Source organism: Canis lupus, chromosome 20 (genome assembly GCF_011100685.1).
Source record: "Canis lupus familiaris isolate Mischka breed German Shepherd chromosome 20, alternate assembly UU_Cfam_GSD_1.0, whole genome shotgun sequence".
NCBI lineage: Eukaryota > Metazoa > Chordata > Mammalia > Carnivora > Canidae > Canis > Canis lupus.
Window position 1 is genome coordinate 39,095,844 of NC_049241.1, and position 24,599 is coordinate 39,120,442.

At 40.8% G+C, this 24,599-nt stretch overlaps 1 protein-coding gene across 8 annotated transcripts in view; it reads right to left on the reverse strand.

The window, feature by feature from the left end:
* Nucleotides 1-16,069, reverse strand: part of DOCK3 (dedicator of cytokinesis 3) — a 504,793-nt gene extending 488,724 nt beyond the window's left edge. For all 8 annotated transcript variants that reach the window (XM_038566321.1, XM_038566316.1, XM_038566315.1 and 5 more), the window contains exon 1: nt 15,996-16,069. In XM_038566321.1, the coding sequence (XP_038422249.1) occupies nt 15,996-16,032 (37 nt within the window). In that variant the 5' untranslated portion in view covers nt 16,033-16,069. The remainder of the gene's footprint in view (nt 1-15,995) is intronic.
* Between the last annotated feature and the right edge of the window lie 8,530 nt (nt 16,070-24,599).

The following is a 24,599-nucleotide window of genomic DNA, read 5'->3' on the forward strand; positions in this document are numbered from 1 at the left end:
AGAAAGAAAGAGCATCCAAATTGGAAAAGAAATAAAATTATCTCTCTTTGCAGATGATAGGATCTTATATATTTCTTACAAAAAGAAAAGAAAGAAAGAAAGCCTTACAGAATCTATATGCTCCCCCACAAAAAATCAGAGTTAATAGATGAACTCAGAAGTTGCAGGATACAAATTAACATGCAAAAATCAGTTGTATTATATGCTAAGAATGAACAGTACAAACACGAAATTAAGAAAAAAATTCCATTTATAAAAGCATCATTGAAAAAAAAAAACTCAAGTATAAATTTAACCAAAAAAGAGATGCCTGGGTGGCTCAGCGGTTGAGCATCTGCCTTTGGCTCAGGGCGTGATCCCAGAGTCCCGGGGTCAAGTCTCAGGATCGTGTCCCACATTGGACTCCCTACATGGAGCCTGCTTTCTCCCTCTGCCTGTGTCTCTGCCTCTCTCTCCCTCTCTGTCTTTCATGAATAAATAAGTAAAATCTTTAGAAAAAAAAATTTAACCAAAAAGGTGAAAGACTTGTGCACTGAAAATTACAAGACACCGTTGAAATTAAAGACAACCAAAACAAACATAAAGACATCCATGGTTATTGACTGGAAGACTTAATTTTGTTAAGATAACAATACTATCCAAAGCAATCTACAAATTAAATGCAATTCTAATCAAAATCTCAATGACATTTTTTGCAGAAATAGAAAATTCATCCTAGAAGTTCACATGGAATCTCGAGGGATCCAAAAGAGCCAAAAACAATCATGAGAAAAAAACAAAGTTGAAAAACTCACATCCTGATTTCAAAACCTACTACAAAGCTACAGTAATTAGTACAGTGTGGTACTGGCATAAAGACACATATATGTCAACAGAAGAGAGCCCAAAAATAAACACTCACATTTACAGTCAAATGATTTTCAAATAAAGATGCAAGACAATTCAATGGGGAAAGGACTCTTAAATAGTGCTGGGGAGACTGGACATCCACATACCAAAAAATGCAGTTGGACCCCTACATTACACCATATATACAAATTAACTCAAAATGTATCAAAGATCTACATGTAAAAGCTAAAACTATAAAACATTTAAAAGAAAACATAGGAAAAGCTTCATGATGGATTTGACCATGATTTTTTTCTTTTTCTTTTTTTTTTTTTTTTTTTGGATATAACACCAAAAGCACAAGCAACAAAAGAAAATATAAAGTAGACTTTGTCAAAATTAGAAACTTTTGTGTATCAAAGGACACTATAAAAGAGTAAAAAGGCAAACCATGAAATGGGAGAAAACATTTACAAACCATGTATCTGATAAAGGATTAGTACCCAGAATAAAGAGCTACAACAATAACAAAAGATCTACTTCAAAATGGGCAACATAATAAAAAAGAATGAAATCTTCCCATTTACAATGAAGTGGATAGAGTTAGAGAGTACTATGCTAAGCAAAATAAGTCAATCGAAGAAAGACAAATACCATATGATTTCACTCATATGTGGGATTTAAGAAACAAAGCAGATGAACACAGAGGGGAAGAAAGAGAGCAAACCGGGAAATAGACTTAACTATACAGAAAAAACTGAGGGTTACTGGAGAGGAGGTGTACAGGAGAATGGGTTAATAAACAGGTGATGGTGATGGGTATTAAGGAGGGCTCTTGTTGTGATGAACACTTGGGTGTTTATTTAAGTGATAAATCATTAAATTCAACACCTGACACTAATATTACGCTGTGTGTTAGCTAACTGGAATTTAAATAAAAACTTGAAAAAGAAAAAAATGGACAAAGTACTTGAATAGACATTTCTCCAAAGAAAACATACAACTGGCCAATGATCATATAAAAAAGATGTTCAATATCATTAATTATTAGGGAAATGCAAATCAAAACCACAATGAAACCCACTCCACACCTATCTGGACAGCTATTATAAAGACATATTTTTAAAAAACAGAAAGTAACATACTGGACTGGCAAGGATGTAGAGAAATTGGAATTCTTGGACATTGCTAGTAGGAATGTAAAATACTGCAGGCACTATGAAAAACAGTATGGGGGCTCAGTCAGTTGGGCGTCTGACTCTATTTCAGCTCAGGTCATGATCTCAGGGTCCTGGAATTGAGCCCTACATTAGGATCCATGCTCACTGGGGTGTCTTCTTGAGATTCTCTCTCCTTCTCCTTCTGTCCATCTCCCCAGGCACTCCCTCTCACACGTGTGCTCTCTCTCCCTCTCTCTGGAATAAATAAATAAATCTTCTTTAAAAAAAGTATAGTGGTTCCTCAAAAAACTAAATACAGAATTACCATATGATAAATAATTCTACTTCTAGTTATATACCCAAAAGATTTGGAACCAGGGAGTCAGATACTCATATGCCAAATGTTCACTGCAGCATTATTCATAATACCCAAAAGGAAGAAACAACCCAAGTGTCCAAAAACACTGGATAAACAAAATGGAATACACACAACACACACACACACACACACACACACACACACACACACACACTGGAATATTTTTCCAAAGATCTACAGATGGTCAATAAGCACATGAAAAGATGGTCGACGTCACCAATCACTAGCGAAATGCAAATCAAAACCACAATGAGATACCACTTCTTATCTATTTAAGATGGCTATTATCAAAAAAAGGAAAATAAGAAATGTTGGTGAAGATGTGGAACTCACACACTGGTGCTAGTAAGGGAAAATGGTATGGCTGGTAGAGAAAATGGTTTGGTAATTTCTCAAAGGTTAAATATGGAATTACTATTTGATCCAGCAACTGAAAATAAGGACTCAAACTGAGACACTTGTACACCAATGTTCATATAGCAGCCTTATTCACAAGAGCCAAAAGCTGGAAACAACCCAAGTGTACACCAGCAGACAAATGGATAAGCAATGTCATATATATACATACAATGTAATATTATTTATTCACAAAAAGAAATGAAAGTCTGTTACATGCTACATCATGGACGAACCTTGAAAACATTATGCTGTAACATAAGCCAGAAACAAAAGGACAAATATTGTATGATTCCATTTATATGAAGTTTCTAGAATAATCAAATTCATGGAGACAAAAAGTATAATCGAGATTTCCAGGAGCAGCGGGGGGGGGGGGGGGTAGTAAAGAGTTTCTGTTTGGAATGATCAAAATTTTCTGGAAGTAAATAGTGATGTTTATACAACAATTTAAATGCATTTAATGCCACTGAATTATACACTTAAAATTAGTAAACTGTATATTTTACCATAATAAAAATAATTTTTAAATATTAAAGAACTGTGATTCCTGGGTGGCTCAGTGTTCAACACCTGCCTTCAGCCCAGGGCATGATCCTGGAGTCCCAGGATCGAGTCCCACGTCGAGCTCCCTGCATGGAGCCTGCTTCTCCCTCTGCCTGTGTCTCTGCCTCTCTCTCTCTCTCTCTCTCTAGCATGAATAAATAAATTAAATCTTTAAATAAGTAAATAAATATTAAAGAACTAATCAATTAAAATAGATCATTACTAATACAGAAACCTGCTACAGCATCTGAGAAAGTAAATCAATAAAAACAATGAGTGTTTTATGGGACAAACACAGTATCATTACTTACAATCATAAACCACAGTCTCCTAAAAGCTTAAGTATTCCAATACGTTTAAATGTATCAAGGGCACTTGAGTGGCACATCAGTTAAGCATCCAACTCTTGGTTTCGGCTCAGGGTCATGATCTCAGTATCATGAGATCAAGCCCAGTGCAGAGCCTGCTTAAGACTCTCTGCCCCTCTCCCTCTGCCCCACCCCTCCACACTCTCTCTAAAATAAAACCTTTAAAATTTTAAAAAAAATAATAAATGAATCACAATATTTTCTTTTCAAAGGCTCCTTCCCTCCAACCATAGTACTTAAATCCCTTTCCCATACTGAAAAGTAAAACGAAACTTCCTTCTTCCTGGCTCTCCTCATAACAACAAAAATGTTGCAGCAGTACCAGATCATGTCCTATCTACATGTACCTGTCCACAAGGAAAAGTGTCCTCTGAACAGACTAAATTTACATTAGGTTTTACCACTCTCAGAATACTCTCTGTTTCAAAGACAGGCCTTCATACAGAACCCAGCCTTGACCATGAGTCAGAAGTTTCTTTTAACAGGACTGAATCTATCATAAAGGCACTGACTCTCACTCCAAAGAAGAAAGGAGCCACTTTAGTTTTTCACATGGCTGATTACCCAATTTTCCTTGAACAAGTTCAATGCAGGTCTAGCTTGCAAGTGTATTGCTAGGGAGAAAAGCAAAACAGCAATGTGTGGCTAGCAAATGCAAAAAAGAAAAGGATGATACTCAAAGTACCTACCAAGAAAAGAAATGTACAGAGAAAGAATACAAAAAACAAAAACAATTTCAAGTCATCATTAATGAATCAGAGTACCACATATCCCACCCCAAACTCCCTAAGTGCATCACAGCCAGGTGAGAAAAGGAGCAAACGAGAATCACCAAATGGAATTAGGGATTTCAGTGAGGAAGCAACAAATATCACTGTATTAACATTATAACCATTTGTTTCTATAAATAATACCAAAAAGAAAGTTCAGTTAAACAACTGATGCCCAAGAAATCAAGCCGTAGTAGGAAACACTTTATTTTTGTAATGCTTAAGGATTTATTCCCCTCAAGTATGTATCAATTTTGAATTTTTGAAAAATGCAAATCTGTAGAGAAAGTATTGTCCTAAAAGGACAAGGGTGCAGAGAAATAACAACCCTCATTGTCCTGGCAATCATTTCAACCAACCAACTGTTCAGAAGTAGGAGTAGTACATCAATATTATGGAACAGTAGACATTAAAGCAATGAACATTCCAGACATAAGAAAAGGTTCAGCATCACCTTAATTCCAAAACCAGACAAAGACCCCACCAAAAAGGAGAATTACAGACCAATATCCCTGATGAACATGGATGCAAAAATTCTCAACAAGATACGAGCCAATAGGATCCAACAGTACATTAAGAAAATTATTCACCATGACCAAGTAGGATTTATCCCTGGGACACAAGGCTGGTTCAACACCCGTAAAACAATCAATGTGATTCATCATATCAGCAAGAGAAAAACCAAGAACCATATGATCCTCTCATTAGATGCAGAGAAAGCATTTGACAAAATACAGCATCCATTCCTGATCAAAACTCTTCAGAGTGTAGAGATAGAGGGAACATTCCTCGACATCTTAAAAGCCATCTATGAAAAGCCCACAGCAAATATCATTCTCAATGGGGAAGCACTGGGAGCCTTTCCCCTAAAATCAGGAACAAGACAGGGATGTCCACTCTCACCACTGCTATTCAACATAGTACTGGAAGTCCTAGCCTCAGCAATCAGACAACAAAAAGACATTAAAGGCATTCAAATTGGCAAAGAAGAAGTCAAACTCTCCCTCTTCGCCGATGACATGATATTCTACATAGAAAACCCAAAAGTCTCCACCCCAAGATTGCTAGAACTCATACAGCAATTCGGTAGCATGGCAGGATACAAAATCAATGCCCAGAGGTCAGTGGCATTTCTATACACTAACAATGAGACTGAAGAAAGAGAAATTAAGGAGTCAATCCCATTTACAATTGCACCCAAAAGCATAAGATACCTAGGAATAAACCTAACCAAAGATGTAAAGGATCTATACCCTCAAAACTATAGAACACTTCTGAAAGAAATTGAGGAAGACACAAAGAGATGGAAAAATATTCCATGCTCATGGATTGGCAGAATTAATATTGTGAAAATGTCAATGTTACCCAGGGCAATATACACGTTTAATGCAATCCCTATCAAAATACCATGGACTTTCTTCAGAGAGTTAGAACAAATTATTTTAAGATTTGTGTGGAATCAGAAAAGACCCCGAATAGCCAGCGGAATTTTAAAAAAGAAAACCATATCTGGGGGCATCACAATGCCAGATTTCAGGTTGTATTACAAAGCTGTGGTCATCAAGACAGTGTGGTACTGGCACAAAAACAGACACATATATCAGTGGAACAGAATAGAGAACCCAGAAGTGGACCCTGAACTTTATGGTCAACTAATATTCGATAAAGGAGGAAAGACTATCCATTGGAAGAAAGACAGTCTCTTCAATAAATGGTGCTGGGAAAATTGGACATCCACATGCAGAAGAATGAAACTAGACCACTCTCTTTCACCATACACAAAGATAAACTCAAAATGGATGAAAGATCTAAATGTGAGACAAGATTCCATCAAAATCCTAGAGAAGAACACAGGCAACACCCTTTTTGAACTCGGCCACAGTAACTTCTTGCAAGATACATCCATGAAGGCAAAAGAAACAAAAGCAAAAATGAACTATTGGGACTTCATCAAGATAAGAAGCTTTTGCACAGCAAAGGATACAGTCAACAAAACTAAAAGACAACCTACAGAATGGGAGAAGATATTTGCAAATGACATATCAGATAAAGGGCTAGTTTCCAAGATCTATAAAGAACTTATTAAACTCAACACCAAAGAAACAAACAATCCAATCATGAAATGGGCAAAAGACATGAAGAGAAATCTCACAGAGGAAGACATAGACATGGCCAACATGCATATGAGAAAATGCTCTGCATCACTTGCCATCAGGGAAATACAAATCAAAACCACAATGAGATACCACCTCACACCGGTGAGAATGGGGCAAATTAACAAGGCAGGAAACAACAAATGTTGGAGGGGATGCGGAGAAAAGGGAACCCTCTTACACTGTTGGTGGGAATGTGAACTGGTGCAGCCACTCTGGAAAACTGTGTGGAGGTTCCTCAAAGAGTTAAAAATAGACCTGCCCTACGACCCAGCAATTGCACTATTGGGGATTTACCCCAAAGATACAGATGCAGTGAAACGCCTGGACACCTGCACCCCGATGTTTATAGCAGCAATGGCCACGATAGCCAAACTGTGGAAGGAGCCTCGGTGTCCAACGAAAGAGGAATGGATAAAGAAGATGTGGTTTATGTATACAATGGAATATTACTCAGCTATTAGAAATGACAAATACCCACCATTTACTTCAACGTGGATGGAACTGGAGGGTATTATGCTGAGTGAAGTAAGTCAGTCGGAGAAGGACAAACATTATATGTTCTCATTCATTTGGGGAATATAAATAATAGTGAAAGGGAATATAAGGGAAGGGAGAAGAAATGTGTGGGAAATATCAGAAAGGGAGACAGAACGTAAAGACTGCTAACTCTGGGAAACGAACTAGGGGTGGTAGAAGGGGAGGAGGGCGGGCGGTGGGAGTGAATGGGTGATGGGCACTGGGGGTTATTCTGTATGTTAGTAAATTGAACACCAATAAAAAATTAAAAAAAAATAAATAAAAAATAAAATAAAATAAAAAAATAAAAAAAAAGAAAAGGTTCAGAGCATAATAGAAATAAAAGGTTGTAAGACCATATACACAGGATGGCCTTAAATTTAGTTTATTTTAAAAGCCAACTTACTACTTTTTTAAGTAGTTTCCATGTCCAGTGTGGACCCCAATGCAGGGTGCAAACTCACAACCCTGAGCTCAAAACCTGAGATGTTATCAAGAGTCAGACGCTTAGCGTACTAAGCCACTGAGATGCCCCTAAAATGCCTATTTAAATGCGTACATAGAAAAAAGACTAGAAAGATATACTAATAGGTTGACAGGAGTTATGGGGTTACAAAAGTAAGATATCACCCATATTCTTTTTTTGTGTATTTTTCTATATTTACTGACATATTTCTAATGAATATATAGCTTATGTAATCAAAAGGAAAATGTTAACACAGAAAGAGAAGGCTTGAATGTATTTCACATATTGAAATCACAATACAGGGAAGAATATATTTTAGAAAAAATTCAACAACAACAACAAAAGACAAAATCTTTTCTTGGTGCTTTTAAAGGTTTAACCTTGAGTTCTCTGGAAAAGTCATTCACCCAAAACATAGCTTCTCCAAAGATGTCAAATGAAAGAATTGTTGGGGTAATTTCAAACTACATCCCAATTACCTGCTACAAGATTTCTGAATCACTGTTGTGATAACTGTGAAACTCTAGGTGAAATGGATTCATACTGGAATTCTAAAACTGCCACCCAAAGTCAGTTAGTTGAACTCAGCAGTAAACCTTTCTAACAGGCTTAAGAAATAGAAAGGCTAAGGGGGAAAAAAATGTATTCATGATGGCACAAATTTCTAACTAAATATTATTAGATTTACAGCCTGACTTTTAAAATACTACCAGGATTAACAAAGGAAAATAAATTAAAACTCCTGACTAGACTGGACTCCTAATTAAGCATTTATTGATCACTCACTCTGTGCTAGGTCCTGGGGTTACAAACATGAAGATAAAGTTCCTTCTCCTGGAGAAGCTCAATCCCCTGAGGGAGAGAGAGGCAATTATGCGTCCAAAGGGATAAGTACCAAGAGGTTGGTACCAACTGCTGTAGGAGCAAACAGCAATGCTTATTTATATCCAGCAGAGCTGGGGAAGGCATCAAAGAGATGACATTTGAGCTTTTTTAAGCTGGCATTCCCTAGGCAGAGAAAGGTATTTCGTTCATCATATTATAAGAACCTAAGCAAAGTAACAAAGGTAGGAAAGTTATAAAGCCTGTCTGGAAAAGGGTGAGTTGAGTTGTCCACCCAAATCTAGTGAAGCAAATGTGAAGACCATGGCAGAAACAAAACTCTAGAAGTCTGGTGCCACCCTTCCTCCTAAACATGAAATGCACATGAAATCTGATACAGACGATGAAAATGGACTTAACATCTTTCTAATGCTAAATTTCCTTGTCCCCCACACTTAAATGTACAGCTACACAGATCTCTTAGCAACATCTTTCCTCTGTGGCTATAGAGTCCATCCTAATCCCAACCACCATCAGGTTCACAAAGGTGGCAACAGCTGGCAATTTCATAAAATGTTCAATAAATCATCCAGATAATTTGTTTTCAAAACACAACATAGCAAAATCTATTTGTCTATAAACTAGACACTTCCCTCTAGACAGTAAAATTTTTCTGATTCTGTTCAACACTTTTATCAGCCACTTGGAAAAAGAAGACAAGTTTATCAATTGTGTAGATAAAAGTTCAAAGAAAAGATAGTATGTGAGATCAAAAACTCAAGCTTCAAAAAGACTTGACAGACTATACTGCTGAGCCAAATACATCTAGTCCCCCACCGACTCAGAATCTACAGTGGCAAATCAAATATGCTCCCCCTTGATGAAACGTAATGGAAATATAAAATCTTTTTAAAACGAAACTAAAATTTTAAATTTATGTTTATTAGTAATCATAGAAATTCAGGGTGGAAGAGATCTAGCTTGACTCCAGTTCATGTAACAGAAAACCTAGAATTTAATTACTATAACTTCAACATGAGTAATCAGTGTGAAACGGTAGCCAAACGTGTCCAAAAATCAGGCTTTATGCCACATTAACTTAAAATGTCCAATTCTATTCTACAAATATGTGTATAAAACCTTCTACATGCCTGGCACTGAGTTACGTCTGCCAAAAATACAAATAAAAATATAACAATCCCTACTTTTAACAGTTTATAGCCTAAAGCAGCATTTTTTCAACAATGGGTCACAAAGTCCATTCAGTGAGGTACCACCAATATTTCTTAGTGAAATAGAAATTAATAGAAAATATCAGAGTACACTGTACAGAGTCCTATATCATTAAACTTTTGTTTAACTTTTTCATATCCTTGTATATATGCATATATAGATACACATACACACAAAAGAGATAGCAACTTTAAATCTATTTCTTATTGTAGAGCACAGTCAAAAGTTGGAAAGATACTAGTCTAGTGGAAGAAGACAAATATACCACTGCAAAGTACAAGGTTCCATGAATTTTAAAAGAATAAAATCTATCTGGCTGGAGAGAGGGTCAAGGGTCTAGAAAAAGACTTACAAAGATAACAATATATGAAAGGAACCTTGCCAGGCAGGAAAAACTTGAGATGTGGAAAAGGAAAAAGACCCCACGTAAAAGGAATAACATGAACAATACATGATGCAGTAAAAATAAGAAGTGTTTAATAGGTGACAAGTAGTGCTGGCACATGGCAGCACTGGTATAATTAGAGACCTGGAAGACTTGGGGAAAGTTCAGTTTGGCTAAAGTGTAAAGTACAAGCAGGTCTGCAGATGAAACTAAAAAAGCTAATTTGAGCCGTAAGAGAGCCATAACATGAAAGTGCTGGGCACAGAGTAAACACTTAATGAATGTTAGCTATTCCAAAAGACTTATTTAGTTCTAGAACCTTAAACCAAGTATCTTTAAGATCCCTTACAATTCTAACATGCTATGAATTACTGAAGGGCTATGACGCAAAATTATTCAAATGTAAGCACAGGACGTGGACTTATAAGAAATTACAGAGTATATTCACGAAGGAAGATGTTCAAATCATAGCTGTCTAAATAAAATGGAGCTGTCCCAAAAAGTAGTAAGGGCACTATCACTAGATGTATCTGAATAAAGGCCAAATGCACATCTGAGATATGATACTAAGTCTATAATATAAAGTTCTGCATTCATCATACGTTAATTCCCCCAACAATCTTGGTTCTCACTCACCAATGAGTAAGAGCTCATGAATGAGTTTTGAAGAGAGAAAGAGAAACAGATGGAAACAGGAGGTTGGGATTTTATTCCATTAATGAAAAATAGGAAAACAGGAAGCTTCTGAATAACATTTCCCAACACGGTAATTATCTCTACTAGAGTATCCTAATGTGTGATATAGCAAATCAACTGCAAATACCTGGACCACAGCTAAAATAATTTGACAACGTATTTACGAAAAATGTTTTAAGTTCCTAGAGGCTTTATGTGAAAAAAAAAAATCTTACTTCTCCATACAAAATCTGTCAAGAAGGGTTATGCAAGAGTTGAGAGCATAATCACAAACAAGTTTATTCATTAGAGTAAAAGCATAACATTGGAATTAAAACCCTAATATAGCATACTCTATAATGCTTACACATTGGGAAAAATTTCCCTAGACACAGAATAAATCATCAAGAATAAAGACACAGAATTCAAAAAAAAAAGGTTCAAAATATAAACTATTAAAAATTAAAATTCAGCACCAATGTAAAAATATGGTATAAAGTACTTTCGATCTCAATGATCATTATTTTGAGACCGCTATGCTTTCAAATGTGTCTAAAAATGCTAAACAGAAAAAGGTGTCATGTTTATAATTTAACTTAATGTTTCCACAGCACATTCTCTTGTAACAATGCATGATAAAATGAACTGTAACATTTGAGTAGACTACAGAATATTGTTGCGTAATGACTTTTCTATTTAAAATGTTGATAATTTACTGTTGGTTATTTTCTGTTTGCTTTACAGAATGACAGGTCAAAACAAAGACCTCTTGGTTTGAGGAGGCACTCAATAAGTATTTGCTAAATTCACCTTCTTTCCCCTCAACCAACAGTGTCTTAAGAAAAGGCAATACAACCCAACATACTGTTCAGGGCTGTTTAAAAACCTGCCTTCTGACTCGTCATGCTCTGAATATGTACTCATTACCAATGCAAATTATTATAATTAGAAGAACAATAAATACCATGTAGGCTTATAAAAATGTTTAATATAGAAATAAAATTCCTTAAGTGTAACTATCAAATTTAAATGGAAAGGTCTGTAGAGAATGCCTTATCTTTTGAGCAAGAGACATACACTACCAACAAATTCCTTTCAGAAACAACATGATATAATAAAAGCAGCTGTGGCTTAGAATTCCAAAATCCTACGTTCAAATCTCAACTCAGCAGTTACTGGCTTAAATTACTTAGATCAGTCACCTAACTTGTCTCTTAAAGTTTCTCATCAGTTTTAGTAAGAGAGGAGAGGTGATATTATAGTAGAATAATGACTTGGAAGTTCCTGTAAACACTAAACCCCAACCATTAAAGATCAAGCACAGCCTCACTTTTCAGAACAAAATAAACTCTTGGGTATATGACATCTTCTCTACTCTAGTGGATGCCTTTACTAAACTCTGAAAGGGATTGGGGCCCTTTCGGAAGCTTCAAAGACTGGGATTCCCTTGTGAAACAAGTAACTAAAAAGCCTACTGCCTTCACACTATTTTAGTAAGTTGTAGCCTATTTACCAACAGATTTACTAAAATTCTGTGATCACTGGTTCTTTCCAATTTGGTTTCATCAATCTATTCCCTCCCCAGTTTCAGCTGTCTCTGCACTACAGGATCTTCACAAGCTAAATTTCTTTTAAGGACTCAGGGCTTCTTTTTTAAAGTGCTTTTTTTCCTTACCTGGGGAAAATCAAGCAAAAGGAAATCTGGTAAAAGTAAGGCAGAAAATCTAAATTACTTTTTAAATTAGATAAAAATAAATATAACAAATCATTTTTAATTACATAAACAAAACATTACAAAACTAAAATATAAGTTATTCTGGTTAATAATGAGGAAAAATTGTCATGGTTTACTAAGTGTAGATTAGGAAATCAGCAACAAATGCCCTGAGTTATTTTTTAAAAATTGCCTTATGACAATATGACATAATAACAAATTGCCTTATGACATATAACAAATGACAACCTGAGGCAAGCTTCCACTCCTAAAATGCCAAACAAGTACACATGTACTAAAATATTGCTGCTATTCTATTTTAGAAGTTAATTATAAACATCCTTGTTTTGTTATTGGTGGTTGCTGCTGCTACTACTGCTTCGGTGATTAGAGGATGAGAAAAACACTTTCTTGGTCTTCGGTTTCTATATTTGGTAGTTTGGGTGCCATCAGTACGGGAAAAGACAAGTGTTTCACAAAAATTGTTGGACTGTTCTCACCTAATGCACTTTAGAACAGGAAGCTTCTTGGAAAGGTAAAGAATGAAAGATGCAGGGCTTTCCAAGCATAAATGGCAACAAAAGCAGAGAACCTGAGAGGGAAAGAGAGCCCCAGAACATGGGCTAAAGGATTCAGTTAAAAAACAGCCCCTTTAATATTAGAGAAGGATAGCAAGAAAGTCAAGTATATCACAAAATATTGCCCATTGCCAAAAAGAAAATAAAGGCGCATATTCCATTTATGAAGGACAAAAAAAGACTAACAACCCCTGAGATCCAGTTAGATCTGCTCTACAAATCTACATGGTGTAACATAAGTGAGAATTCCCTAGCAGCATGCTGACCGGCCCACAACTAAACCTCAAACAAGGACAGTTTCCTCTCCTTCCTCTAAAGTCAACCACAGAATATTACAATAAAAATGGAAGCTCAGATACCTACTTCAAAGTGGATAAATCAAATAATTTGAAAATGCTATGCAGAATTTCTGTATTTTAAAAAAATTAAAAACTAGTATGATGTTTCTACAGGATCTCAAACACCTTACCAATGTCAAATACAGATGAACAGCTGCAGTGGAAAAAAAACTCCTTTGCACTGCTGCAACAGGGGGCTCCTTCCCTAACACCCAGGCAATTTCTCCAAATTAGTAGGAAGTAGGTACAAGTTTTCCCTCCCTGCTATAAGGATTATGGATTAGCAAGCAGAGATAGAGACTTGTGCTCCACACTGGTCATAAAAATCAAAGTTGAAACTCAAAATATTTTCTCATAGGAATAGTGGTAACAGATTTTTCAAGCTAGCAATTAAATTATGCAGCTAGAATACTATTTTTGATTAACTGGTTTTCTTAATGTAAGTGCAATATTTAAACTACTTTATAGCTAAACTGCATTTTATTAAATAAAAGACCTAGGAGTGTAGCCCTAACATGTTTATGGAAAGAGATGTACCCTAAATTTTGAACAATGTTTCAGATCATAACTGAGGAAGAGACAGTAAAAGAAAGCTATGAGAGAAATAGGAAAAAAGATGCCTTGTTCGGCAGAAAAGGCATCTAAATTACACTAAGTCACTGCTGTCAATGTCTTCCGAATAACAGTCTCTCTCATTTACCAAGCATTTAAGTCCTGCCCTGTACCCAATGTTGTGCCCCTTCCTGGGAAATAACCATTTTTCTAAAACTAAACCCACATTCCTCAGAATACAAAAATTTTATTCCATCTTCCCATTATATCACACACCAAATCTTAGTGCTTTGAGATTTACATATACCTATCTTGATTGCCTTGCATTGCCTCCTTCTAAGAACTAACACACCAGAGGAAATACCTAGTGTTATTAGTACTCTAAGTACTAAAGGGAAAAGAAGAAATTAACATTTATTAAGCTCTTGGTATGCTCTCACTTGATTTTCACGACCCTTAGGTAAATACTAGCCCCTATTTACACATTAAGAAAACGATGTTAAATAACTTGCCCACAACGCCTGTAAAAAGAGGCCAAGACTCAGAATTTGGCTAACTCCCTTCTCAAGGGTTCTTCCCCAGAAGGAATTATCACTTAGATGCCACTGAACAGTTGACCACTTTCATATCAATTATTTGTTATTACAGTTCAGCAGTTCTGAAAGCAAGTTATGGAGAAGATAAGCCATCAACCCTTCACCTCATGGAATCTATATAGTATTTAGAGAATGCTCTAAGAGAAAGGGTAAAATGTCCCCAAAGGTGAATCCGGGCTCTGAGCACCATTTCCCAATTCCTTCTCAACAGTGACTCAAGCTCTAGGACTCCTTTTATCACTTCCGTCCTAGCATGTTATCCTGCCATTATTGCACAGCTCATTAAAAACTTCAGAAAGTTACCTTTCAAAACATGGTTGTCTACCAGCATAGATCTCTCTGCAGGTCCTTAAATTTAAATAAATTCAATTTTCACATGATAACTTGCCTGATGTTATTCCTAAATGTTTGTAACTACTGTCAGTTTGAAAAGTTATTTCGTAGTGCATTGTGAGCTAAATCTTGATTGAACTGCAGTTTTAAAAAGGGAAATAAAAGTCTATGTTTGGAGAGATTCCTCATCTATAGCTTTCCATTACAAGCTTGAGAGGGAGAGGAATCTGTGCGTTCAACATTTTAAATCTGTTTTTGACTCAACAAGATGACCGATGACTTACAATAATGCAATGTGGCTGAACCTTTCTATCATGTTATTGCCACAAAACACGAACATTGTAAAAGGAAAACTGACGTCCAATCTCTTAAATTATTGAACGTTCCTTTTACACAAGTGTAATGTTACAAGAATTATTTAGTTTCTAGAGTTAACAGATTAAAAGAAAGAGGATTCTAAAGAGGACTAACAGTCTCATCTGAAAACAGGTCTTGGCTGCTGTTTTGTTGTTGTTTTAACAAAACTGTGACCATAATACATACTGAACTTAACGCTGAGACATGTCCAAAAACACTTCTCATTGTAAGGTAATTATTTCTAATCCTGAAGGCAAAACAAATTAAAACAGATCAAACATTTGCGGTCCAATGTCTGCAAAAATTTGGACTGGAGAAAAATGATGTCAACGTGGTTTGTTTGTTTTTTTGTTTGTTTTGGTTTGGTTTGGTTTTTTTTTTTTTTTTTGTCCTTTTATCTGAAAGGTTCCAGTCCAAAAATAAACAGCCATCGGGCTCATCAACTCAGGTGCAGAAACTCATTAAAATTGAGAGCGGAAAAAACAAGCCCCGGATTTGGCTTCTTAGGTAAAACCGCCTTGTGCCCCACGCCAGAGAGCTCGCGCGGTCACAGGGGCCCCGCCCGCGGGCCGCACCTGCCGAGGCCGCGCCGCCAGCGCCCCCTGCCGCCCTCCCCGCCCCCCGCGCCCCGCGCCCTGCGCCCCGCCCGCGCCGCCCCCGCCCCCGCCCCCGCCCCGCGCTCGCCCCGCGCCGAGGCCGCGCAGCCTGCGGACAGGGGCGGGGGCGCGGGGGCGCGCGGGCGCGAATCGAGGCGGGGCCGCGACGGGGCCGAGAGCACGGGCGCGTCCCCGGGACCCCCGCTGCGGCCAGGCCGGAGCCTCACCTACCTACGCCGTATTTCTCCTCCTCCGTGGGGGTCCACATGGCCGGGCCGGGCGCGGCCCCGCGGGCGCGGCGGCCGGGCGACAGCGCGGCGGGGTCGGCCGCGGGCCCGGCTGTGGCGCACCGCGAGCCGAAGCGGGGGCGGTCAGGCGGCGCGGGGCAGTGGGCGGCGCATCCCTCACAGGCCGTCCGGGACGCCGCCGCCGCCGCCGCCGCCGCCGCCACGTCCGGACCGCGAGGCTCTGCGGGCGGCCCAGCAGTCCCGGGCGGCGCGGCCGAGGGCTCTCCACCTGTCCGTCGCCGCTGCTCCCGCGCCGCCGCTCGGTCCCTCACAGCTCCGCGGCTCGGCTCCCGGCGCCGCCGCGGTTCGGCTCGCCTCAGCGGGCTCGCAGGGCGGCCGCGCATGCGCCACTCCCCGGCGCGCGGGGGCTCGCGCTGCCCGGGCTCGCGCCGCCCGAGCCCGCGCGCGAGCCCGCGAGCCCACGCGCCGCCGCCGCCGCCGCCGCGCGCCAGCGGAGGGAAATCCGCGAGACGTGATTGGACGGCCCCGCGGGGCGGGGGTCAGGCTTGGCTGCGCGGCGGACCCCCGCCCTCCGCGGTTGCAAGCGCTGGAACAGGCGGGCTGGGCAGGTGGGAGGCCGTAGGCCCTTGGAGTCTGGCTCCTCCGGTACCTCCCGCCAGGCGCACCGGGATCGCCGCGAGACCCCTGTCCGACAAGGGAAGGATGCTGGCTTCGGACCCATCCCAGTGTCACCCACAGCGTGGTCCATCCGTGCTCCATCCCCGGAAAGGTCCCTGGAACCACCCCGCGTATCGCCAGACCCGAAAAGGTGGTGAAGTCGCAGCCGCGGGAGAACCAGGTGGAGCGTACTGAGGCCCCTCGCTCTGCCCTTCGTCTCTGGGATGCCTTCCAGCCCAAAGTCCTGCCGCCTCTTCCATTTCTTGTTTCGCAGAGTTGGCCTATGCGGTAGATGTTTGGAGTCTGAACAATCACAGTAGGCTTCCTGGTAAGGAAGCACTTCCTCGCTGGGATCCTAGATCCTGCCCTAGGCTGGATCTAGGTCACTGCTGTTCCTAAGTCCCTTGCCTTACAGGCTGCACGGATTTTCTGGCTCTGTCCCAAAACTTTCCTCCTTTCTCTCCTCCCCCAAAAATCTGTTCCCTCTTCCTTCTGCAAATATCACCTTGTGACTCTAGGTCAGCCATTCGCCAAAGACCAGTATAATCCTGGCAACTACAGGACTTCTCCTTTCCGCCTACATCTGTACCACATTGTGTTCCCAGCCCTAATCCCAGCAGACTCATCCATCTCTGTTACCAGCACTTCCAAGCCAAAACCCAGTGTCATCCATCCCTCAATATCATTCTTGAACAAGCCCACTCTTCAAAGCCCAGATCAGTGTACTTCCAGGAAAGTTCGCCTGATCCTGCAGCTAGCAGACTGGATCCTTCCCTCTTTGGGCTAGGATTCCAATTCTGTGTGTTTGTGCCTTATTTCTCTCATAAGACTGACAGTTCCCAAAAGGCAAGCTCCAGACTAAAGTCATCTTTTTGGTTCCTCAGCACCAAGCACCTCACCTAACATCTGACACATACCTGTTGAATAGGAAGCAAGACTAATACAAGAATATCCTGGTAATCAACAGATTTTGTTGACTCTTCATAATGCCCTTTATGATTGGTTCCTCCTCCCAGGCCTGACTAAGCTCAATTTGCCATGGACTTCTAACTCCTTCCCTATAGACTCTTCCCACAAACAGAGGCTGCCCACTCTTGTCCTGGGAAAATATTCTGTAAATAATTGAGTTTCTCAATGGTTAGATACATTGAGGTTCGGGGTAGTTCAAGAACATAATAAAAGAGAGACCCTTATTTATGCAGCTAACTGTTCCAGAAAGACCTCTGCCCAGTACCACCATGGACTGTCACAACAGAATGAAGCCACATTCCCACAAAGCTTTCTCCAGGGAGCTATCTAGTAAGTGATCCAAGTTATACAGACTTTCTGAACAACCTTACAGCTCTTATTTCACCTCCTAGTTCCACCCCATTGGCTGATATACATGATCACAGTCTCAGCATAAGGACTGGTTTTCCCAAAGCTTACTCTCTTATTCCCAGTCTGAATTCACCCTAGGTGACAGCTTCCCCCAGACGAAGACAGTCCCAATCAGCAACTACACACCACAGCTCAGGGATAGGAATGCATTAATCCCAACTTTAAAGAGAAAAGAAAAGGAGCCAAGGTGAGAAGAAGGGCATCTGGTAAGTCCCAGACTCGACAATCTTTCTCTTTATACTAAATTTAGATTGTTTTCTTGAGCTGAAGCAAAAGAGTGTAGAGCACATCATAGAGAATTGGCCTTCAGCAGGGATATACACCTGCTCTCCTGCACCCACAGCATCTGCTCTGAGCCCTTCCTAGTGCTCTCTGTACACTCTCACCCCACATATACACACCCCTCTCAGCATGTGAGCCAACCTCCAGCTTGCTTCTGAAAGTCAGGACCCTCGGTGCCCTGCCCTCCCCTCCTCTCCATCCACTTCCTTATGTTTTCACCACCACCCAGCTTTACTGTCTGCTCCTTATCAGGATCCTCAGGAACTCACTGCACCATTGTTGCTACCTGCACTCCTTTTTCACCTGGTTCTGCTCCACAGGTTCCTTCCAGGAACATCTGCTCTGTTGGTACTCTCATCCACCATTCCCCCTCTTCCTCCTCTATCTAGACTTTGAAGAAGAATCATCCACTCTGGATCATTTCAATGTAATTCATCTGACTCTCAAAAGGTCTTGTTTCTGACCCTCTTACCTCCCAGAAATTGCTCTCCCAGAAATCTCTAGGGCCATCCCAACTCCAGATACAAGCAGCTGCCCTTTCCTGGCTCTGGGTGGGCCTTTGCAAACAGTATCCCTCAACCTGTGTATTCTCCTCTCTTGAAACTCATGGACCCTTCTCACTTTCCAAGGACCAATCTCCCCAGGATTGCTTCCCCAACTGTCTTTGGCTAAAGGGGATTTTGCTTTCCCATGAGGGCCTTTCCTGTAGCACCTACTCATCCCACCTTCCTCCAAGAGACCAAATGTGTCTGCCTTGCACAAACATCTGTTTCCTTCTTCAGTGGCAAAGATTGCTCTTTGTTTATTTTTACCGCACACAGAGACTAACAATGCCTATCACCTAACAGGAAGTCAACATAAACTCTTGGGGAATGATCTACTTGTATGTTTCCTGAGACTATGATGCAATAGGTTGGAAAGAGAACTGAGAAATTTATTTCAGCAAGTCACAAGTCTCCAAATTCAGAAATCTGAGTTAATAAGAGTAAATTTCCTTGATATAGGCACATTGACTTTAAAATGCATTGAGGGACACCTGGGTGGCTCAACAGTTGAGCGTCTGCCCTTCGCTGCCCTTGGCTCAGGGTGTGATCGTGGAGTCCTGGAATCGAGTCCCGCATCAGCCTGATTCTCCCTCTGCCTATGTCTCTGCCTCTGTGTGTGTGTGTCTCTCATGAATAAATAAATAAAATCTTTTTTAAAATGCATTGATACATCTTACTAAGTAGCTATGTAAAAGATAAACATGCTTTCTTATCTAAAAAAACAATTCTGCAAACAGTTTGACTTAACATGTCACTATTACTTTTGGACTGAACTTATTACCTAAGATGATAAATTGCAACTTGCTGGCTGAGGAAGGGATCAAGTCTTCAGCAGGAATGTCCTTGAAGATGGGTGGCTATTAAAAATAGCCCATAACCAAACAGATTTTGTATATAACATACAAGGCATGCAGACAGCATCATCTTTTTCACTTAAATGAAACTTATGTTAATCAAGTTTTTACCATAAGCAAACTCCATAATGATAAATCCGCTCATCACTTTTGGCCAGTGAGATCAGCCCTCTCTGCAGAGCTCAATGAGCTACACTTCATATCTTCTCCCATTTTTTTCTGCTGCCTGGAGAATCAGATAGCAGCATTTAAGGAGTCAGCCAGTCTGATGACTCAGCTCATAAAACAATGTGTGGCCACAAAGATGATGTTTATCCAGGAGCATTCTGGAGGCTTTTGCTACTGAAGTCAGTGAGCGGTAGACAAGTGGTACATGATGCTCAGTCTCCCAAGAGTTTCTGGCCATGGTGCCAGAGCAGCACTCACTTCCTCTTACCAGTGGTTGATCTCATCTGATACTTTATCCAAGCAGGATGGTGGGGAAATTTCAGAGAAATACAGTGCCTAGAGAGGTGAATCTAAGAGTAGAGGTGATAGTGGTGACTATTCTGCCTTCTCTTCAGGCGGTGCCTGCAGTTGGGGCTTATGGCCATAAGCAGCCCAAGGGCAGGTGGATAGGATGCTCAGAAACACCTGTTACCCAACATCTCTGCCTCACTGGGATCCTCTAGGGGTGAGTCTACTCTGGTTATTAAAGCATCTACAAAACTAGTTTTCTTCATGGCAGAGAGACGCACGAGCTAGTCTCACTTCACCTCCACCCATTATGTTCCCCCAAAGCAACACCTTTTTGGAAGCCTCCTCTCAGGAGGCAACACTGGAGTAAAGAGCTAACAGAGTAGGTTACACAGAGGTGGCTGACAAAGTTAGGGTCCTTTCAGGTAAGAGACCTAAGTGACTAAGAAGATATTATTAGTAATTTGCTTTAAATTTTGCTGCATCTGAATATCTTCGAGGTGGGGAGGGGATAGAGAAGAGTGTGAAAAAGAGACAGATTAAGCAGTGCAATATTTCATTATTTTCCCTAAAATGACAAACTTTAACCATCTGTTCCTGTTTTATCAATCCATTCAAAATATTATTAAAATGCAGATTCCTTGCGGTTAGCCAAGGTCTTTCAAATGAGAAATGACCAAAAGTTCCCTGGCTTCAAAAGCTCCCTGGTCTCCATCACTGAAGACTGATGTGGCTCTTCTGCATGGGCTGTGGCTATCAAGCCCCACCATGAGAGGCACCCATGGATATGTCCCAGGCTCCTCAGATGCCCTGCTCACTCAAGATTGTGAGCCACATGGAAACAGTACCATGCTGTAGTCTTTCTGGTATTCTCAGTGCCTTGCACACAGGATTTGAAACATAGTAGGTGCTCAGTAAATATTGTTTGAATGAATACATTAGTAGATGAGTGCTTTTGCTTATTTTTCCACAAATATATATCATTGTTCCAAAACGAGTTTTGTTTGTTTGTTATTTCTTTCTGGCCAGGAAAAAGGGAGGAGAAAGTAAGAAAAACAAATACCACCCCCCACACACACACACCCAGAAGGAAGGGCAAGTAGATACCAAACTTGGCATTACTCAGTCCTCCTTTCCCTTTGGGGGAAATAACTGTGCCCTTGAATTTCTGCATTAAGTCACCAAGGAGGAATTGAAATTAAAAACCTTGGAGAGTAATTAGCAACAAAACGTTCTAATGTCAAGAAGTGAATTTTATGGGACCATATTTGTAATATTAATTGGGCCTCTGCGTAGCCAAATGGTGAAATTATTGCCCTAATACAAATAGGCCCAAAAGAGAAAAACAGCCCAAAATAGCACGGATATTGCAAATCAGGACAGAGGTAATTTCTCTACACATAAAAAGCAACCAATTGCAGTGCCTTCACTAATTCACTTAAGTGCAAAACAATGCCTGTTTGTTTGGTGTAGCACCACCTACCTTATCTCTGAATTGCTATGGGGCTGGGGCTAGAAAAGGAACCTTCATTCCTACCAGCTCCTCACACCTTTCACCTTGAAGTATGGGAAATTTTAATCATTCATTCACCAAATATTTATCGAGCACCTGCTATGGACCAGGTCCAGAGTAGAAAATGTTCACAATTTTTCCCATCACAGAGTTTACTATCTAGTTGGGGGAAGAAGAATTGAACCAATTATCACACAAGCGAATATCCAGTTGGTGACATAAGTACTAGAACAAAAGATTACAGTGTACAAAGGGAGCATATACCAAGGGCCCTGACCTAGTTTGGTAAATCAGGGAAGACTTCCTGGAGGAAATGGTGTTTAAACTGGAACCTGACAATGCAGACAAATCAGCCAAGTAAAGAAGGAAAGTGCTCTAGACAGAGGGAGCAGCATTTTAGGAGGGAGGTCTGGTAAGGAAGGAGCTTGATATACCTGAGGAATGGAAAGGCCAGTCTGACCAAGGTGTGATAAGTGAGCAAGCAGAGAATGAAGAAAGATGTGGCTGGTATGGGAAGCAGGTACTGGAGCCTTGCTGGGTCCCATAGATCTTGGGGGTACCAACCATTGCCAGATCTTGGGTCAGAAGCAGAGATGAGAGATATGAGTAAGACCAGGCTCCTCAAGGAGATTGTGGGCTTGTTAGGAGGACAACGGAAGCAAAGTCCTGTCCCTTTATATGCTGGGCTCAAAAGCATCAGTGCACACTCCCCAATTCTTAGAGCACCCAACAAATGCTGCACAGAGCCACTTCTCACCCAGGACCACTCCAGACTTCCCTCTTCTATTCAAGCCAATCCTTCCTTGATTCTCATGATGGCACACTTGAGCAGAGACTCAGCCCTCATCTCTCAGGCTCAGAGGGGAGAGAAGCTTATCTCTTGTTGGAGCCAACTCCCCAAAGTCTAGAAGGGTCTCTGCCCCCTCTTCAACTGTGTTCTCAACACCTTGCTTGTCATGTCCAGCCCTGTCCATGCTAAGGTTTCTAGAGAAAGAACATCACCAAGCATGCCAATCAACAACTGGCTCTGAATCCAATCAGAGACCACTGCTAATCTCTTCCTTCAGGAACATTTATACAGTAGAGGATACAAAAAAAGAGAGAAGAGAAGAGAAGAGAAGAGAAGAGAAGAGAAAGAGAAGAGAAGAGAAGAGAAGAGAAGAGAAGAGAAAGAAGAGAAGAGAAGGAAAAGAGAACGAAAAGAGGAAAGAAAGAAAGAAAGAAAGAAAGAAAGAAAAGAAAAAAGAAAGAGAAAGAAAGAAAGAGAAAGAAAGAAGGAAAAAGAAAGAAAGAAAGAAAGAAAGAAAGAAAGAAAGAAAAGAGAAGAGAAGAGAAGAGAAGAGAAGGAAAGAAAAGAAAAGAAAAGAAAAGAAAAGAAAAGAAAAGAAAAGAAAAGAAAAGAAAAGAAAAGAAAAGAAAGACGGCAGCCCCGGTGGCTCAGCGGTTTAGCGCCTGCCTTCAGCCCAGGGCCTGACCCTGAAGACCTGGGATCAAGTCCCACATCAGGCTCCCTGCATGGAGCCTGCTTCTACCTCTGCCTGTGTCTCTGCCTCTCTCTCTCTCTCTCTCTCTGTGTGTGTCTGTCATGAATAAATAAGTAAAATCTTTAAAAAAAAAAAAAAAAAAGAAAGAAAGAAACTCTTTGAAGAACTCTCTTCTGAGAACACACCTTGGCTGTGTACTCAGAACATGTAGGACACTGACGCAGGCATGGCAGGAGCAGGACTCGTCCTGTTGACACTGAAGAAGAGAAACTCTAAGAAATAGAGACTATTTTCTTCTCCAGGTAGCACTGAGGTTGATGGATCAGAGTCCATAATATGCAATCATGAATTATGGAAAGATTGGGGTAATGATCACAAACCAGAAACCTGTCATGCCAGGATCCATGGCAATTTTCCATGAGAACTGGTTACCATGTAGCCCAGCAGAAACCACAACCTACACTCAGACTGCTCCAAACCCAACTTGTCACTCATGGACTTTTTTCAAGTTTAAGTGACCTAGTAGCAACAAATAGCATTTGAAGTCCCTGGGTTCACATCCAGCTCCAGACACTTCCCAACTGGGTGATCCCAGGCAAGTAGCTTAACCTCTCTGAGCCCAGTTTCCTCCTCTGTCAAGTGGCAATAATAGCTTCTGCGTCAGAGATGCTTAGGAGGGTGATGCCTGTGAAACTCTCAACACAGAGCCTTCCACAGGGTAAGTGTTTACTCAACATTGGAACCCCACTCCCTGCCCCAGCAACTCCAATCACTCCCCGGAAATGCTGGGTCTCCTTGCCTTTGTGGAATCAGCTTCTCCTTAGAGCCAGCTTGTGATTCAGTCACCCCCATCCAGCTGGGCTGGCCTCCTGCATCCGCCTCTCACCAGCCAGCTCTTAGCTCAGCACCAGCCCTTCTCTCTATCTAACACCAAAAGGTATTGATTTCCTCGACCTATTTCCAGGATGCAACACCCTTGAAAGCCACATAGTACCCTCACTTTTCCTCCATGACCATCACATTCCCTACTCACAGCCACTTTCCCTAGAGCCACAGGTTCCTCAGGGGCCGAGGCTTAGATCAGTTTCATTTTACACTGGTTTAAAGGTCAAATATGAATTTTTCCCCATTATTGTACTGTGACTTGTCACACAGACTCTCTCTGTTTCATGCATTAGTCACAGTCTTGCTATCAAATTAAATATTCCTTGGTGGTTATTTTTAGAGAAATCTTTTTCTGACTCTACGTGGTGCAATGATGTGTGTGCACCCACAGCTCTGGGATCCAGGCATTACCAGGTGGGCTCCAAATTGTGTGAAGGCTCAGATTCCTCTAGAAAGCAGCAGCCAGTGGAGCAGTGGAGTTTGTAACCTGGCTCTGTCCATGGAATCCCCAGCCGAAAAAAAATAATCCTG